General features: G+C 41.2%; 1 protein-coding gene across 1 annotated transcript; it reads right to left on the bottom strand.

Annotated features, from left to right (window-relative positions):
• Positions 1–1263: 1263 nt before the first annotated feature.
• Positions 1264–5084, bottom strand: sb:cb1081 (sterile alpha motif domain-containing protein 9-like). The gene is made up of 2 exons (XM_036146950.1): positions 2237–5084; positions 1264–1319 (listed from the first exon to the last, which is right to left on the bottom strand). The coding sequence occupies exons 1-2, from the start codon at positions 5055–5057 to the stop codon at positions 1264–1266; spliced, it is 2877 nt and encodes a 958-aa protein (XP_036002843.1). The 5' UTR covers positions 5058–5084.
• Positions 5085–19186: the final 14102 nt, after the last annotated feature.

Below are 19186 nucleotides of genomic sequence, written 5' to 3'. Positions count from 1 at the left end.
TTATTCTGTTGGAGGACCCATAACCATAAAGCAGGTCATGGGTCTGAACCAGAGTCCAACTTGAAAGCTTTTCAATTATTTCCTTGTTTTTCTTTCTCCGCCCTATGAAACTATCAAACTGCTCAACCTGGGTTACATCTTCTCTGCTTCCTCCGAGGTTGCTACAGTCCCAGGAACTTTAGAGTTTTTTTTTTTTTTTTTGTAATATTGGCAGTTGTGTTTATGTGAAGCAGCCTTTGCCTTTAGCACAGGTGTTCCCAAACTTTTCAGCCTGCGACCCCCAAAATAACAGCGCCAGAGACTGCTGACCCCCTTTAAGTCATAATATTACAAGAACGGTCATAAAATTAAGAGAATAAAGTTTAATTTTTGTAAGAACTGCACAGAAATGAGAAGGAAATGCTAAAAAAAAATTTTAGTACATCAGCATCAAATCATCTTGCATCTTCAGACACCTACTCTGAAACATTTCTGTAGTTCAGGGATGTGTAAGTAAACTAACAAATCTGTCCATGCTGAAGAAAAACAAAAAATCAGTTCTTTTCACACTTTTATTTGCATGCTTTGTCACATATTTAAGGCATGAAGGTTCACATTACACCCAGAATTTTTCAGGAGAAATGAATAGTTTCAATGAGCCAAATGGGTAACAACTATTCCTTCTGTCATGCCAACGGCCGATGAGATTTTCACCTTTTCACAGAAGAAACGGATGACGTTCAAAAGGATTAAAATAGCTGCTTTAAGTTTTGTAGATTGTTGGAGGGGACTGTGTCAGAACCCTTATTAATGGCCTCACGCAGGCTTTATGAGACTGGTCCAGCTTAAAGCTAAATAAACAATGCGGAATACATTTAACAAAGATTCAGAGGACACAAATCATGACTCAACACTCTGAGAACAATTAATACGACTATCAAACACTGGATGAAATGGTAGTTGTGTTTGGGAAATCCAGTTAGGATGAGTTAGCACCCCTTTTATGCTGTTCTAATAAAAATAACATTAAAAAAAATCCTCTCCAAGTCCTAAAACTGAACAGACTTATGTGCTAAATCAGGGCATTTTACAGAGCAATTATTTCATAAACAAAACAAATTCCAAACAGTGTGTAAAACCACTGCATAACCCAACAACCACATTTAAGAAACATTGTCGTAGCATCTTTGCTGGCTCGCTCTTTCTAACATCGCTTGAGTTCATCCACAGATTGCCAGACGTTCTCGCCACAGCAGTTCTGTCAGCTTGGGCTCCGGTCTTTGACTAGGCCGTCTCAGCACCTGGATTATTTCCATTTTCAGTGGTTCCGCCGCTGATTGCTGCAATCATACAACAGTATAAATAAAAGTTGTCACAAATATAAGGAGAGCAAATGTCAGTGAATATTGTCGCTCATTTTGTGTAGTCATCTTTGCAGACCTGTGTAAAAAAATCCCTCAACTGCAGCTCATCCAGCATGCTGCTGCCAGAGTTCTGACCAACACCAGGAAAATGCTCTGTATCAGAACCAGCACTTTAATTACTGGACTGCTTGCACGTTTATCAAAAAAATAAATAAAAAATAATCTTCTATTGGTCTATAAAACACAAAATGGTCTTGGGTTGAAATACTTTTCAGAGTTGTGCACTAGGTATGAACCATGAAGACCCCTCTGTTCCTAGGATCAGACCTAAACCAGGTGAGGCAGTATGAACCCCCTGAAAACCTGATACACTTGCCCATCCTTACTTTAGTATCCCTATCAAGGCTGTAATTATCCCAGTTTTCTGAGCTCTTTTTCAGCTCCTTTTTCTTTCCCTTTGTATGCTTGGATTCAGGGCCCTGGAAGCAGCTGGCTTCTTTAATAATGACGTCTTCTGGCTTATCCTGACTGTTGGTCAACAGTAAAGTCAGCGTTCTTCTTCATGATCGCGCTGCCATCACATAATAATTGTTTAAAAAAATCTTAGATTTGGTCTTTCATACATTTTATGTCATAAATGAGTTTTCGGTTTTCATTAGCTGTAGGCCATATTTATTAAATTAACCAAGAAACACTTTAAATATCTCACAGTGTATAGAGAATATATCTGTTTTTTTTTTTTTATTGATGGAGATCTAAAAGCAGTGGATTATAGAAAGTTAGATCTACATCTGTTCTGTTGTTACTATATGGGACCCTGCCTGACAACTAAGCACCACAATTACATATCTGCTTTGAAAAATGGTTCAAACGATAATTGATCATGTATGTACTGTTAGGACGTGTAGGTACCATGACACCACAATATAGATATATACCACATAATATCTTTTTATGGTGAGGAGTTTTCTTACCCTCAGTAATCAGTAATCTTCTCTGAATGCTGAAGGCTACTGGACCTTTGATTGTAAATCCGAGGTAAAAGGAGACTTGACCTGATCTAAAGAGGCTGTCCCTTCGGTTGGCCTCTAGCTCCACTTTGGTGTCTCCGAACGTTGCGTAGACTCGGTAGTTTCGCACCACTCCTTCAACTTTGAGAAGGCGTTCCTCGACTGCGGTATCTCTGAAGATGTTCTCGTTCCTCCAGTTTGTGTTGGATTCTTGCAGTGCATCTTTGGTCCACACAATCTCGAGGACGCGTCTGTGAACGAATCGGTTCAGGCCTTCGCCGGGTCCGAGAAAAAACAGAGGCCGAAGGTATCTTGATTGCAACATTGTCTTGTATTCCCGCTCATAAGCATGACTTGCAAGTTTGATTAACTGACTGAGATCAGAGACTGGTTTGTCTTCATCGTCTGCGGGCCAAAGCAGAAGCAGGGATAAAATGTGATACTCCGCTAGTGTGGGAGAGGCCGGTGGTTTTCTTTGTCTTAAAGCGTTTCGGTAATCAGAACTGGGTTTGGCTTTGTTTCTGTTTGAAAGCATGATCTTGGCAAACATAAGGTTGACAAAAGCGCGTGTCGTGGAATCTTTGCTTTGCTCAATTTCCTGCCACCACTCTACGATGTGTTCAATGTCTGATGTACATGTTCTGTCAAGACATGAGAGGATTCCAGCAGAGTGGACAGCCAGTTTCTGTTTGAGTTTTTGGAAGGTCTTTCGGTGTCCGTCGTTGTGTTCAGGGACCAAGTCTCCAACATACTTTTTGTAGCACTCTGCAACTTCTTTAGAAACATACGCTTTGTCTCTTTTAATGGCAGACTGCGAATATGTGAGGAAGATGTCAAAGAATTCCGTTTTTTTCTCAACCTTCACCCTTAGATTCTCGATTAGATCCCTAAATCTATCGAGTTTGTTGTCCCCAAGTGATTTCAGGACTGAGCCCATTGACACATTTTTTGTAAGCACTCCCTTCCAAGCCTCATTTTGGCTGACGAGTTGGTCAAACAGAATCCTACAGACTTGCAGGAAGCCAAACTGTCCTCTGGTGTTTAAACCCCACATGACTTTGGATTTCTCATCACCTCGCTGGCTTTTCCTTTGTTCCTCTTCAGCAAGTTCTTCCTCGTGCTCAAAAGCGTCAATGGCCTTCTCGGCCAACTGCAATAGCTCTCTTGGCGTGGCTGAAAGCCCCTTGCTCCTTAGATGGTTTTTATGAACTTGGCCCAGTGTGTCAGCAATAAATGATTTCTTTGGCTCTCTTTCTATTGCCCTTTTTGCCCAGATTTCCGCATCTATGTATTCTTTAAGCTCTCCATAACAAAACCGAGCAAGTGCCTGCGGGAATAAAGAGTTCTTATCAAACTTGTATGACGCCACCTTGAGAACCGATGCACTTTGTTTTTTGTCTTCCATCTCGCTTATGTGTAAAATCAGAGTAGAAAATTTCTCCAGGTCCAAGTCCTCAGCACTTCCTCGTTTTCTCTCCCGTTTCGTCAGGAGGTCTTTGATGAAGCCAAGCAAACTCGGAGAAACGTCATCCCTACAAAAACACATCAAAAAATTTCTGGCTGTGTCGCTTCGGGTTACGCCTGCATCCGCCAGTAGTTCAGTGCAACACTTTGCAATCATCGGGTGAGCCATCCGGATTTTTTTCTCACACCTTTTGTCATGCTGGAAGGAGAGGATGAGGTGACTGAAAGGCTGCATTAGGGTCACCAGGGAAAGGTCATCCTGGAGTGAGTGATCATGTTTGAGGAAGTCTAAGCAATCAGACTCCAGCAGATATGAACCTGGTACATAGGCGTTCAGTAGACAAAGAAAGGAAGCCAGCTGGGTCTTCAGGGGTTTATTTTTTCTTTCAACCGTGTTAAAGATAGCACACACTTCCTGGATATAATCCGATGAGAAATTACTTTGCAGTATGTTGAAACCATGGAACTGGGAGGCTTTAGCTCCGTAAATGCGGTCGAGCTCCTCCTTTTTGGTATCCAGTTCTCTCTGTTCAGCGTCTGACAGTATCCTTTTGAGGACGACGCAGTCGGTGTTACGCTCATTTGATCCTTCTTTTTCTCTGACGTGTTCGAGTTTGAGGATGGCGCTGTCACTTCTCACACAGTTGAATAAAATGACAACAGGTACGTCGACATCGATCTCCCGTTCTTCAATCTCTGCCATTATGCTGTCCTGAAGATGCTCCCAAATGAACTCGTCGTTTATCAACAGCAGCACAGTGTTGAGATCATTCCCGCTGCCTCCAGTGAACAGGTGAACCACCTCCTTTGCAACCTTCGTGCTCTCTAAGGGGAGGCCAGTTAAGACGGCACATCTGAAGGTTTTTCTCATGTCCCACAACACCTGCATGGCCAGCGTGGTTCCCCCGCATCCTTGTTGGTGAAGCAGTTTCACAATTGATGTTCCAGGGTGGTTCCTTCGTTTGTTGATCTGCTGCACAAGTCTTTTATAGCCATCTCTTTTGATAAATGGAGATCCAGTGCCATTTGACTCAGCCAGTTGACTAATGTGAAAGTTTAACCATTCAGGTGGTGCACCTCTGAAAAACCTCTCCTCTGTCTGTTGAGCAGTTTCTTGGTCTATAGTGTCTTCTTCAAACTGATTTGCATAAACAACATCCAAAACAGTAAAGTAATCTCCGATATCCTCCAAATAGATTTTTTTTCCCGCGGAAGTGGACAGCGCTGTTTTTCTGGCCATTTGATCTTTTTCTTTCTTTCTTTCTTTTTTTTTACCTGCAGATGAAAGACATGCAAAATGTGTAAAACCAAAAGATAACAAAACATCAAAAAGCAGGCATTGTTTCAATACCTTTTCACCATCTTTTCTCAATGGAGACTTTTGTATTTCCCTCTTATCTTAAAATTATTTCATCGATTTAGGAGTATTTAAAGTAACAAAAAAAAAATGTATTCTGGAATGGTCAAAATAATTTAGCTTACTATATCTTATACTAAATGCCTACAACAAAATAAAGAAATTAAGCAACACAACACACAATTATACAATTTCAGTCCCTCAGTTCAGAGGGATGCTTTACAGAAACTCCTATGTAATATATTTTTTGTTAAACGACTTTGATGAACTGGTGGTTTCCATAGGCTTCCCTTTACTTCAGAATCTCTGAAAAATCTCTGATGCTTTGTCACCCTGTGCCCGGTGGTGTAGTGGTCCCTGGAGAAATGGGTATACTCTTAATTTTTGCCCCTTTTAACGCAGCCCAGGAAAATGCCCTGTTTAAAAAAAAAATGCCATGTATGACTGCTCTATTTAGTTTACCCAAAAATGCTCATTGTCACATAGTTTCTACTACTTGATCTCAGGGAAGAAGGAGGGATTATGAAATGACTAAAGCAAACCGTGGGCGGCACGGTAGCACAGTAGTTAGCTTGGCACTCTTGCCTCACAGCCAGAAAGTGCCGGGCCTGGCAGGGGCGTGTCTATGGATTTATTTAAGCATCTTTAGTTACTTTAATACCATTTTTATGTCAGCAGGGTAGGACATGAAACAATCATGTTAAAGCAACTAATGTCGCTTAAATAGATCTGATTCATGAATTCTTTTTTTGGTAGAGCCTGCATGGTAGGACATTTTAACTTTGCAGTCTCCACTCTGCCCTTGAACTGTTAGTGTAGCTATACGTGTCCAAATGCAGCTCCCTTTTCTTTCACTCATGATTACAACGTGCATCCTGTGTGTGACGAGAGAAGGTGCTCTTCGCTGTGCGCTCACTGACGGAAGCAGCACCGTGCAACTTTCAGAAACAGACAAACAAAAAGAGGGGGCTCTCAGTGAGGAGGGAGATAAGTGGGTATACGGCGTATACCTGGACTACACCAGTGCCTGTGCCATTCCTGAATGGGAGAAAACCGAGCTGGACAGAAGAGCAGCACCTCTGTCCGTCGTTCAGCTCTTGGAGGGGAATAGAGGAGTGCTGAAAGGTCAATATTTCCCGGGATCACAGTGGGAAGAGGAAGGATTTGGAACGCATTTCTTCAGATCAGTGAGTCTTTTTCTCTGCTTTTACGCACCAGCGTGGAAAGTGAGAAGCGCAACGATCAAAAGCCAGCGAGGAAAAGGCATAACATTAACAAACTTCTAGATGATCATTTAGGCTATATTTTTCTGCGACCTTTTTCAATCCTTTGAAAATGTTTTTTATTGTGAGCATCTTCTGTAATTAAGGTAAATATTTGTGCTATATTTATTCATGATGATTCAATATTTGTGTTATTATGTATTTATCCTTAATAAAATTAGAGTCGCACTTTTAATCTGTCCGGTCACTGAAATTAATTAAACCAATTTCCCCCTTCAGGGATGATAAAGTTTATCTTCTCTACATATAAATAGTTGTGTGATTATTAAAGAAGTTTATGTGCTCATTTCCTCCACTGTTTAGGTGGTAAATCAGCTTTCTCTGTTTCCACCATTTTCCCTGCTTAAGACGCTCTCAGGCTCTTTAAAACATCCTCCTCACCACTCCTAACTTTATTTTAATTTTGTTTTATTTTTATTTATTTATTTTTTTACTTTAGGAGCTCTCTTAAGGCCTAAGATGCTTTGTGAATCGCTTTTATCTTACAGAGGTAAAATTCTTAGGAAATATTTTAGAATTTGGAAAATTCTAAAGTCCTGTCTACACAGAGACGAACACAATAAATATTCATAAATAATTAAAAAAATGTGTGTCCACATGAGAGGAAGCAACACAACTGAAAGGGATGTATTAGGTATGCTGAGCCCATCGGTGGTGCTGTGACACAACCAAAGAAAAACAGAACCAGACACGTGCCGAGCAGACAACTCATGCGAACGGCACCGTGGCACTTTCATAGCACACTCAGTAAATTGTATAGTACTTTATCAAGTCCAGCCTTCAATATTCCAGCATTAAAAGATGATCGTTTACAGCTTCTCCAAATCCTAACCCGCATCCAAATTACCTAAATAAAATAAAATAAATCATACTGATGTGGAATGGGTCATGTGTTAGGAACATAAAGGATTCCACATCATTTGATAAAAATGAAAACGATCAACCCTGAGTCACCAAGAGAGTGAACTAAAAACCTTAGGTGGGCGGCTCACTAAAATGTCATAGCGGCAACTCAAAATGGGAGCAGTTTGAATGGGCCCTACTTGCTTGTATGGATGCCTGACAGCTAGGGGGGCGGGGGCTCCTTATGAGATGACAGCTGGGGTCTTGGGTCAAATGGCTTACACTATAGTCAGTCATTCCCCCCCTGAAGTGAGCTATGTGTGTAGCTGCTCAGGGCCAGACTGACAGAAGCGAGGCTGCCATACATCGGCACCACCGCACTCAATGATTAGTGATGAGAGGGTCGGAGCAGGGGATTGAACCGGCAACTTGCCGGTAACAAGGCCTAACTCTAGTGCACACTGTCACCCAGGGGCAGCTCTTGACCTAATGTACAGCTCTTGGAGCCAAAAGCTCCAAGGGTCCGGGTAGATTCCAGGCAGGCAGGTTCCATGCTAAAAGCTCCGCCTGCGGGCTAGGAGCATGTTGGACAAGCCTGAGTTTGATTGCAGTGACGTCTTAAGGTGGAAAAAGCAGGTATTTCCTGCTTTTTTGAGCCTATACATAAAATATGTTAAACAAAGGGACATTATAGATTTTGGTCTCAGAGAAAGGATAAATAACATTTTACCTTTCATCTTGAAGTGCCAATAATAATCCTAATGACAAAATTAAAGTTTAATAACAACAAGCCAAAAGTTTACCCTGACAAATAGTTTTTGCTTTAAGTTTGGAATCCAGGAATGATTGGAATGAACTGATTTAGGTTTTCTAGAAAGCTTGTTGCTTCAAGAAAAGATAGTTCTTCACCCTTCCACTGACTGGAATCTGTTTTATACATTCTGGATGGAACATTTTACTTAGATGGGCAGCGAAGCGACCCAGTTTGTAGCAAGAAGATCTGCAGGTTCTCCCTGTGGATGCATGGGTTCTCTTCTGGTACCCGGGCTTCTTTCCACAGCCAAAAAACATGACTGTTAGCTTAAATTGGTCCCTCTAAACTGCCCTAAGATGTGTGTGTGTGTGTTAGTGTAGCCCACCCCTCGCTCAATCACTGCTGTAAATACCGCCCCCACCCAGACTTACCTTCAATTAACATGCTGTCATAGGTGATGGATGGATGTCCACTCGCTGCCCAGAAAATATGTCCTATTTATTTACGGTTTTCTTCTCCTGAGGTTCGCTTTCCTTAATTTCAATAACTGGTAAAAGGTAGAACCTTTCTGTTTTGTGTTGATAAAACTGTAAGTGGTAAATGGTTTTACTTTCTTTTCCTGTGATTGTATTTAAGTTTCTATTTGTTGAACATGCATTGTGGATTGCATATTGCCACACATGAAAGCCACCACTCCTTTTTGTCCACTGAACTCTGAACTGTCTTTTATCTAAGTAATGGTAACATTTTCTTTGAACATATCCCAACACATTTACCTTTTAAATGAATAAATGTAAAATACCTTTAAAGCGGGTTCTCTTGGCAGGCTCATTAGATTTGTGTGGAGGATGTGTATTATAAGGCAAGAAAACCATATAAAGTGGTTCTTACCTTTTTGGAATAGTCTCTGAGCTTCTGTCTGCCTGAATGAAGTCTGTGCCAGTTCCCTCTGACGGCAGAGCAGAAATGAAACTGGAAACCACTTTGGGTAGCTACAGTGGCAGTGTGATAGGATGGCAGGACTAGGAAGGGCGAGGTCTTTTGTGATGATCATCTGAAGAAAACAGAGCGCTGCTAAATATTTTGAATTATTCTGCATTATGTTTGAAAAGCTTTCAATTTCCAAAACCGTACTTATGTAAAACTAGAGATGACTTAGGTCTTGTTTCTAGGGAAAATTATACTGAAAAAACAAACAAGTAGTACAGGTTTGTGAGTCACATTTGCCACAATTAGGTGAGTTCATGCATGTTTTAAAAGGTCTACATTTGCTAAGCAAATCCCTGTCTTTGTTCCTCTTCCACTCATAGGAAGAGCTTTGTTTTCCTTAGTTTATACAGATGAGTAGATTGATGTTGCCCTCATGGGATAGATAGGAAAAAAAATCAACCTCGTGTCTGAATTTAAATTGTTAAAGGAGCAACTCGTACAGTAAAATTATTCAGAGATATTATGAGTTTAACTTAAATGATGTTTCACTTAACAGTTTATCTAGAACAGTCTAAGGCAATCCTAAACAAATGTGTTTTTAATCTTGATTTAAAAGAATTCAGTGTTTCAGCACTTTTAAAGTTTTCTGGAAGTTTGTTCCAGATAAGTGGAGCATAGGAACTAAATGCTGCTTCTCTGTGTTTGGTTCTGGTTCTAGGTATGCAGAGTAGACTGGAGCCAGAAGACTTTAGTGGTCTGGAGGGTTGATACACTCATAACAAGACTAACAGACTGACAGGAGTATTTTAAAGTCTATTCTCTGAGATACAGGGAGCCAGTGTAAGGACTTTAGAACTGGGGTGATGTGCTCTACTTTCTTAGTCTTAGTGAGGACGCGGGCAGCAGCGTTCTGGATCAGCTGCAGCTGTCTGATCCACCTTTTAGGCAGACCTGTAAGAACACCATTTCAGTAATCAATTTGACTAAAAATAAATTCATGGATGAGTTTTTAAAGATCCTGCTGAGACATTAGTGCTTTAATCCTTGAAATATTCTAGACAGGACACTGGGGGAAAAAAAAAGAAGAAATATTCTTCAAGTGATAGAAAGATAGTACCTCCATTTATGTGCCCCTGAAGTCCTGCCCCCAGTCCCTTCCCTTCCGTTATGACGTCACCACAGGACCCCAATCGCCATCTTCCATGATTCGAGCCATACACCAGACGCTCCCAGGAAATCAACGTTTTATCTATGTTGGGTACAAATGGCTTCGCCCAAAGTGAAACATGAAGAGTGGTCTTTAAAACCTTAGAAAATGTTTGGTGAATGGGGGTAACTATTCAAGTATGAAACAGGCGAGCTCCAACTTTACCAGCTCGATCCAGAAGAGGAGCTCACAGCCTTTTCAGATATGTGCAACTTGACGTATAACGACCGGACAATTCTGAGACTTATCCCCCCATATCAACAAAAGTGTTGTGTCATCAAGCCATGAGGAAAAATCGGGACTGAGTTGTAAGCAAAGACCTTTGAGACCGCCCCTCACAGCAGGGGGTTTTACTGTATAAAGGCTTGCTGCCCACAGACAGTCGCTCTCATTTCCCGCTGCTTCATTGGAGCAGCATTGGGGAGCACATTCTTATCATCCTCTGCAGAGCAGAGGACCTGACTGGGTTCGGAGAACTGCCGGCTGGATTGAAGCTAATTCTGGAGTCTGACTTCTGCGTAACCAGACGCCGGAGTAAATGATTAATCTATGCTGAAACCAGCCTTGTGATTTTTTTCTCAAGTGTTGCAGGAAAGCTGATTTGAGACGGTACGGAGCGGTCTTCCTTTCGGTGGCCAGGCCAAGCTGAGAGGAAAAGCTGATCTGAAATCGCCCGCTGCAACCGGCTCAAACACTCATGAGAGCAGCTACCCCAGGGGAAGCCAAATTGGAAGCCCCATTTCCCCATGCTGCGACCCCCCTTTATAGGCCTGAGTCCCGCATGGAGGACCGGAGCTCCCTCCTAACGTCACGTTTGAGCTAGTCGCATAGCTGCCCATAGCTGGTCAGATGAACAGCCTTCACCCAACTAGCCTTTACCCTCCCTGCTTCAACTGCTTCCAACTGGATGCCCGAAGTGAACCGAACAGACACTTGAGGCACAGACAGGTTTGGCAGAGTCAAGCAGAGAAAGTTAAACGGTTTATTTGGAATGGTTTACCTAATGCGTTTTCACAGTGTTTTTAAAACACATGGAGCTACCAGACATAGCTCCCGTTAGCATTTTGAAACCAAGCGTGGCCGATGTAATGAGTTGCTCATGCTTATAACAAACTTTATTTCCACAAGGGTTTGGTACATTGATGGGATATTAATGTTTGTGTTTTCCGGTCTGCTCATCACGACCAAAATCGAGTTTGACATAAGGGTTTTTCTTGTTCCACCGTCGTTCGATAGTGCTATTAGTGGTATTACTGTATTAATATGGAATATTAATGTCAATTTAATGGTGTGTTGTTTTTTTTAGGTTTTTACGGCACTAGTGGCATGTTTTTTGTACAGTAGCCTGACAGGAAAGGGGCTACAACAGAGGGGGAGAGACATGCGGCAAAGAACGACAGGTCAGCGTCAAACCTGCGTCAGCCACATCGAGGGCCAAGGCCTCCATACGTGGGTCATGCGCGCTAACCACTGAACCACCAAAGCATGCTCTTTAATGGTGTTTTTGTATAACTTTAGGAGTAACCCATTTAGAGACCGACCACTACATCGACCCCTAGCTTCCTGGAGGAATAATTGCATTAATAAAATCAACTGTTCTTAATGTTTTACTGAGCAAACCATTCTTTAAAATTTTATTTTATCAAATAATGATTTATTTAACTCAGGGTTTGCATTGTGAATGGGTTGAAACACATACCAAATGTTGTTCTAGATTAGTTAAGCTAATTCAACCTTATTGCACTTTCTTTAAGATGAACTTTAACTCTTTAACTTAGATTCAGTGAACCAGGATTCACTGAATCAACCATTTTATTTTCTGTCCTTTTGTTTCTTTTGTGTGTACATAGCTCCTTAGCTTCTTTTTTGTCTTCATTTTGCTTAGTAGTTTTAGTTAAGTTTCACTTGCCTAGCAGACGGGATTGATTGATTGAAATATAGTGTTAATTCAGATAAACAGCATTATATAGTGATGTTCTCTGGATGTTCATTTTATTTTTGTTAATAAATCCTTGAACTTGAAGAGAAGTTGTCACTCCTTTATTCTATATATGTGCAGAGTTTGCTGTAAAGAACGCCAGTGCCCTTTCAACCATTGTCTAATATCAGCCCTTGGGCTGATATTCACCTCTACAATACCTAACAGACAGAGAGTTATTTATTAAACATTAAATAACTAAGAACAGTGTGTAGTAGCACAGCAGTGGTGAAACAACCCCTTGTGCTCAATCTACAGCGTATCTCAACTTCACATGCGATCAGGAAATTGATACCCGAAAAATTCTCTTTTGCTCAATACGGGAAACGAGCTACTACAAGGTTTCTACGTGCAAGCAGATGCAAGAACGAAAATGTTCCATCCCTAGATCTATTTGTTTTGGAAGCTTTCAGTACAGACAACGGAATATCCAGAACCATTTTCAGACACCATGCCTTACCAAGCATGGTGTCTGAAAATGGATGAAATAGAGGTCAGTATTTCCAACCTCTCTCAAAGTTCACATTGTTTTGTCGATAATCTGTCTGTGTCTGTGAAAAAAACAAACATATCAGAACCATCCTCTAGAACCAACTCTCTTCTAAGACCCCACCCCATCTACCCAATAAATAAAGGGAAACAAGGCTCCCTGGACACTGATTCTTCATTTATTTTTCTACTCAGGAAAAGATAGATTTTAAATACTTCAGGACGATGCCTGCGTACTGGTATACAGGGTCAGGTTATACAGGTGTAGAACCTATAATCTGGGTCAATACCACCCTCCTTCACCAGTCTTCTACTCACAATACTCCTCTAGCTCCTCATCAATCTATAGAACAATAGATGGGTTGAATTTGTGCACTGGCATTCTCAAACAGAGAGCACTACACACATATCCAGAATAAACAGACAACCTCTCTACAAATACAAAAAGGTATTAACAAAACACAGCACCTATCAGTTCAAATATTTTAGTTAAACTGTTTACCTAGGCAAATACCTTTAACTAAATCACTGAATAAAAGTTAAAACAATAAGGAGAACTAATAAACTACGGAAAAAACTAAATTGGCAAAAAGGAAACATGCCTGTGCAAATTCTGTTATCGGGTCATTGCAACAGCCAACAGGGTTAAACTTTCGCTCAGTTCTTTCTGAAAATGTTTTAACACCTATCTAGGAGTCTTTATTAGTTCTGGTAGCTTTCACTTGCAGTGCTTTTTTAAAAAAAAAAAAAAATAAAGTGTCAAAGATGTTCCAGCTGCATGGATAAACAGTTTTAAGCACTGTTGCCTTCCAGCAACTACATGGAGTTAGCATGCTAACATTTGTGTTGTTTTAATTCTGGTTTTATCGTGTGATTTCTATGATTTTTAGATATTTTAGATTTAACATCTTGAAACTACTATATTCCTCTGTGGACTTGTTGCATATAAATACTGTAATTGTGTAACAGGTGATTGACCTGTAGAGATGTGGGAGTGTCCTGGAAAGGTGGACCAGCTGCCAAACAGACAGGATGGAAGAAAAGAAAAGCTGGCCGAATGGGTGAAATGTGCAGGATGTGCTGCAGGTACAGAAGGATGCTAGTAGGATGGAAGGAGGACTCAGAAACCAGGCCAGGAGGTGAGAACTGGCTCCATGGTTGCAAATCAGGATGGCTTACATGGAGACGTGATACGGTGACCATCCCAACAATGGAAACAACTAGTGGAAAGCAGGAGAGACAGGAAAGGGAAGGTCCTCCTCTTCCCTGACTGACCTTTTAAGAAAATTGTTCCTTGTTTTAAAGAAGTAACAGGTTCATCCCAAGTTTTTTTGCATTTCAATTACTTGTTTTTTTGTTTTTATTGATATTTAGATGAGGAACTTCTGTTGTCCTTTTTACCTTACTGGGAATCAAATTGTTAACACCCCTGGGGGTGCGCGAGGTGAAAACTGTAATGGTGTCTGACCGTGTTTTTCCCCCCCCCAGCAATAAAGATGTGTAAATAAGCATTTCTTTTGTAAAGCTCAAAAACTGTTTATGTAATCAATAAATAAAAATGTATTGTAATGATCGTTATTAGACTTTATTGCTAAATGCTGTTGCACACTTACTGTTCCTTTAAATCAGATCGCTTTGGGGTCATACCGGAAGAAATGTGTGGCTTCCGGGGAGAGGAGTCGTGATTCGGAGGACTGACAGAGTGAAAGCTTTCCCGTCCGTTTTGTCCTAAAATAAAGTGTTAGCAGCAAAACCTCGGTCTGGTGTTTGGGTGTCATAACGAAACGATACATTATTAACACAAAAATGTTAATAAACTGTATGTATTTAGAAGAAATCTTCTTCTACGCTTAATTTTAAGATGAAAAATCCGCATTGTGCTGTATATGCGCAAATGGCTTGTGGTCTCTGCTTCAATAATTCTCGCAAATATGCTCAATAGGCTGAAATCAGGGGAACAGGTGAGACATCTAAGGTGAAAGTTAGTCTTTAAAGAGAAGAGGAAGAGAGTAAGAGAGAAATTGGAGGCAACAGAGGAGAGAATCGCAACGGATCCAGGAGAAGAAAATGAGAATCTGTAAATGTCTCTTCCTCTCTCCTGGCTTTGCGTTGTTTACGTCAGCAGAGGAAACATTTAATTCGGGCCGAAAGTTTTATTTACGAGATTAAATTGAGTGACTCGGTCTCTATGGATCGCGCAGCGCCTAAAAACAGCTCTGCTGCTCATGGTGCCGCGACTTTGATCCGGTGACAAGCTCTGACGCGCAGGACACGCACACCGCTGTCATTACCGCTGCTGCTGAGGAAAAAATAAAACGCTGCTCCTGGAGGGATTTCTTGACTATGCTCACGCACAGATCTGTAATACTTTTCATTGCAATTCATACAGGCGCAGACTGCACCGTGCAGTTCATTGTAAAGAGGCAGTTTTAGCGCATATTCAGACAGAAAAGGGCTGTGGGAGCCGAGGTGTGTTGCCGTGGGCGTGTTTACCTGCTGAAGGTAACCGCTGTGAAACAATCAGAAATATTTCTCTGATTAATAACATCTTAATGGAGCGCTAGAGTTATTGTTACTCTGTGCTGCTTCACCACTTCTCTCTCGCTCGCTCGTTCGCTCGTGATCGTGTTTGCGGCGTAAATTGTGCGTCAGACTCAGATTTAGAAGCTTTGTTCCGACATTTGAGTTGTAACTGAAGCCATTTTATATATATATATATATATATATATATATATATATATATATATATATATATATATATATATATATATATATATATATATATGTATGTATATGTTACGATTATATGTATATGTTACGATTTTAATTATTAGATTCAATGGTCATTCCCACTGAATTCATGAGGGAGATGTCCCGCCTCCATTACGTTGCCGTTTTCAACCAAACAGGGATTTCTTTTAATGAAAAAAGGATAATGCACTGAGTTTGACACAGTTTATGTGTTTTTAAATACTTTGGTTTGCTTAAATCAGCTCAAGGAGATGTATTCCATGTTTAAAGATTTCTGTAAAACAAAGCAAAAAAAAATAAAAAATCCATCCAAGGAGTTTGCAAATCACTTTAATCCTTATTTAGCAGGCCTCACAGAGATGTGAGGCCTGCTAAATAAGGTCAGAAAAATACTGTCCACTTCCAGTCATAGATTATTTTTGCTCAATCATAAATTCAGTTAAATATCCCTTGGTATCTTCTAGCCAGTAGATGAAAGATTACAATTTGTTTGAGCCATTTTTGGTCTTATATAGACAGCTCCACAATCAGCTCCAGGAAGTGAGTCACATGATCTGAGCTGCAAATGCAATGACCCATAAAAACCCCCCAGAAACTGTTCTTCAGAACTGATAAGATGAAACCAAGCTCTCTTTTTTGTTATCTTGGAATCATCGTCTTTATAACTTGACTAATAGTTCTTTAAAGTCAGGTTGTTGCACTGCAAGTGATTTTTATCTTTATTTCTCCATTTTGTGTCAGGCTTGAAAAGCTGACTAACTGATTCACTTCAATAAAACTAGATTCTGAAGCACAAATGCATACTCCTAAAAAGCAATTCTAATTTCTTTTTTAAAACAAAGACTGCCTGTTATGAGAAACATTAAAGGTGCCATGACATCACTGTATAAACCATTTCATGTAGTTGATATTTCTGCATATGTAAATTCTCCAGATAATTTCATTTAAAAATGAACATCATGTTGTTGTTTTGTCAGGCCAAATGTCCCTCCTCAGTAAAAGGGTTGGGTGTGGTAATGATATGCAGCTCTATCTAGTTGACTTCACTCGATTGTTTAAAACCATATTTGGACAAGCAACCCCCATCACACCACTTCACCCCTCCATCCACATCTCCCTTCTCGGTGCAACAGTCTGTTACAAATCCATCATTATGGTTTTATGGCTGGTGGACCTGTTTCTGTTGCAGGATGTCAGACAGGCAAGGCCAAGCTGACCAAAGGCTTTAAACTGCTGGCGCGATTCAACACAGCGGGACCGAAATAAATAGCCACATAGACCGTGGTGCGGCGGGGTCTCGCTGAAGCTGCACTGCCACGATACAGGAAGATGCAGCTATCAGACAGCTCTTTACTACGGTACCGGAGTGGAGAACTCGCTGCAAGCATATCCGTGACACGGAAACGTTATGTAGCTGACTGCCAGCTCTTCACTGCAGTGAGTGCGGAGGAGAGGTCACTCTCCCAGGCAGCGGCAGGAAAATCATGCAGCTGGCAGCGTTTTAGCTTTAGTCAGTCAACTGAATTTTTCAGTTACAAACACACCTTTCTTATATTTGACAGCATTTAGAAATGGAATAAACGTACAGGTAATCACAGCGTTGTGGTGGCCACTTTCAGTGTTGGTACAGAAGTTACATTTTTCAAATCTGTTTCTTCAAAAAAAAAAAAAACAGCTTGAATTCCTCCACAGGAAACTGTCTTCAGTAAAGTCCCCATAAATGAACTTCAGCCACTCTGCTGGCATGACGTTTCCACTCAGTGAGTGGAAACGTCATGCATTTCTGATATCAGCTTCCCTTTTTAGCAACTGCTGTGTACTTTCAACAGGCAGGGGGTCAGAAGAGTGAAGACAAACGAGAAGAGGATGAGCCGTAGGACGAAGCCAAAGACGAGGTCGGGGACGTGGTCGATGGTCGGAGCCAGGAGATCAGACAGCCTGTGAGGTGCCGAGGACGATCCAGGACGGAGTCGGGTCACAGTTCCAGGTTCAATACACAGAGCAGCAGACAGGCTGGACGAGGGCAGCCTGTCTGCTGCAAACAGAATCAGATGGGAACAGGCAGGCTGAGATGTCAAGAGGCAGACAGGTCAGGATCAGGTAATCGGAAAAGGAACGCTGGAATAGATCTCATCAATGGCTTCAAATAATCTGGCACTGATGACTGATCTGAAGGCGGGTTTTATAGTAACTACTGCAGGTGGATCAGATGAGTGGTAATGAGGAACTGGGCAGAGCTAAGCAGGTGTGTGCAACTGGGTGATCAGACCATGCATCAGTGCCAAGATCACAACAAAGTAGGTTGATCGGGGGCTGCTGTCTGCTCACTCCGCCGCCTTTCTCCTCTCAAGTCAGACATGCTAGCGCGACTCACGGCCAATGCATCAGCTGGGGGGAGGCGGGGAGGATGTTTGCTTTATTGTGTGCACTGATTGGAGAATATGACGTATGTAGAAAGACATCTTCCGTAGAAAGAAAACCTACTAATCCGTTTTCTGATCTGACCGTTTTTAAGCAAAGCAACACAGCTGACCGCCCCTGAGCTGGTCCTTTCATATTCACTTTTGATATTCACTCATCAGCCTCATCAGGGCACAACAGATCATATTATACTTCCCAAAACCTCAGAAAATTTTAATTTGTTGTCATGGCCCTTTTAAAGATACGATATTTTACAGTTCTACTTTGTAACGTAAGGTACTTTTCCTTATACCGCTCTGCAGCTGACCCTGAGAGCCTTGTTTTGCCAAAGTCTGGTCCCTCTTTCTTTGGTAAAGTCACAATGTAACTACTATACAATCATTGTAACTCTCCTTGTTATTTCAAATAAAATGTCTTAAAAATAATTTGCACATTTTTAGAGCCAATTTTGTCACACTCAAATCTTTCAAGTCACTGAAGGGGGGAAAAAATCCACTATGAGAATCTGAGTAAATACAAAAAGCTAATTTTTAAACTGTCCAAACCAACTTGGCCTTTTGTGAGAATTGAATTTCCCCCACGTTAAATCAAGAATGTGCTGTGCTGAATCACGTTGTTTTAGTTCCGCCTCACCAGCCACACCCAGACCTGACTGCTGTAGAATCTAGAAATCACTTCAGTATGATGGAGGTTACATCTTCAGACAGTCCTCTTTAGGCTTTTTCTCCACTTGTCATCAACTCCAACTACCACGAGATTTTGGTTGGAACTTACCAGAGTCACAGATGAGGTAAACAGGGAGACACAACAGAGACTCTGTACACCCTTACTGTCTATCCACCTGGTTAATGTCCACTCCCTAGCTAACAAAACGAATGATATGCTTGTCATCTCTAAAAACTCGGACTTCCATGGATCTGCCATCCTCTGTTTCAACAAAACCTGGCTCAATAAGCACACCCCAAACTGCCAGAAAAAGGTGCAGAGGTCCTGAGGAAAGGGGAGGACATTAACAAACTGATGGTGTACTGATGTCAAACTGTTATAGAAGACATGTAGCACTCACCTGGAGTCGGTTTTTAATGACTCTAAACCTTTTAATTCACAGAGGAGGTCCTCCTGGTTTGTTCTGGACAGGGTTTAAATCCCACCGGAAGCCTTCACACCAGACGCTGAAAAACAGTTAATTGAGCTGATCACAGGCGTGGAGGGGTTACTTTCTCATATAGGAGCTTTTTTCACTTGAGAAATATAATTATCATTTGAAAAGTGCATTTTGTGTTTACACAGATTATCTTTCCATACCCATAAAATAAAAGTTTGACCCGAAACATTTAGGTGTGAGAAAAAAAGTAA

The sequence above is a fragment of the Fundulus heteroclitus genome, chromosome 14, assembly GCF_011125445.2.
Source record: "Fundulus heteroclitus isolate FHET01 chromosome 14, MU-UCD_Fhet_4.1, whole genome shotgun sequence".
NCBI lineage: Eukaryota > Metazoa > Chordata > Actinopteri > Cyprinodontiformes > Fundulidae > Fundulus > Fundulus heteroclitus.
Note: the sequence above shows the minus strand (reverse complement) of the source record. Positions and strands in the feature narration are given on the sequence as shown.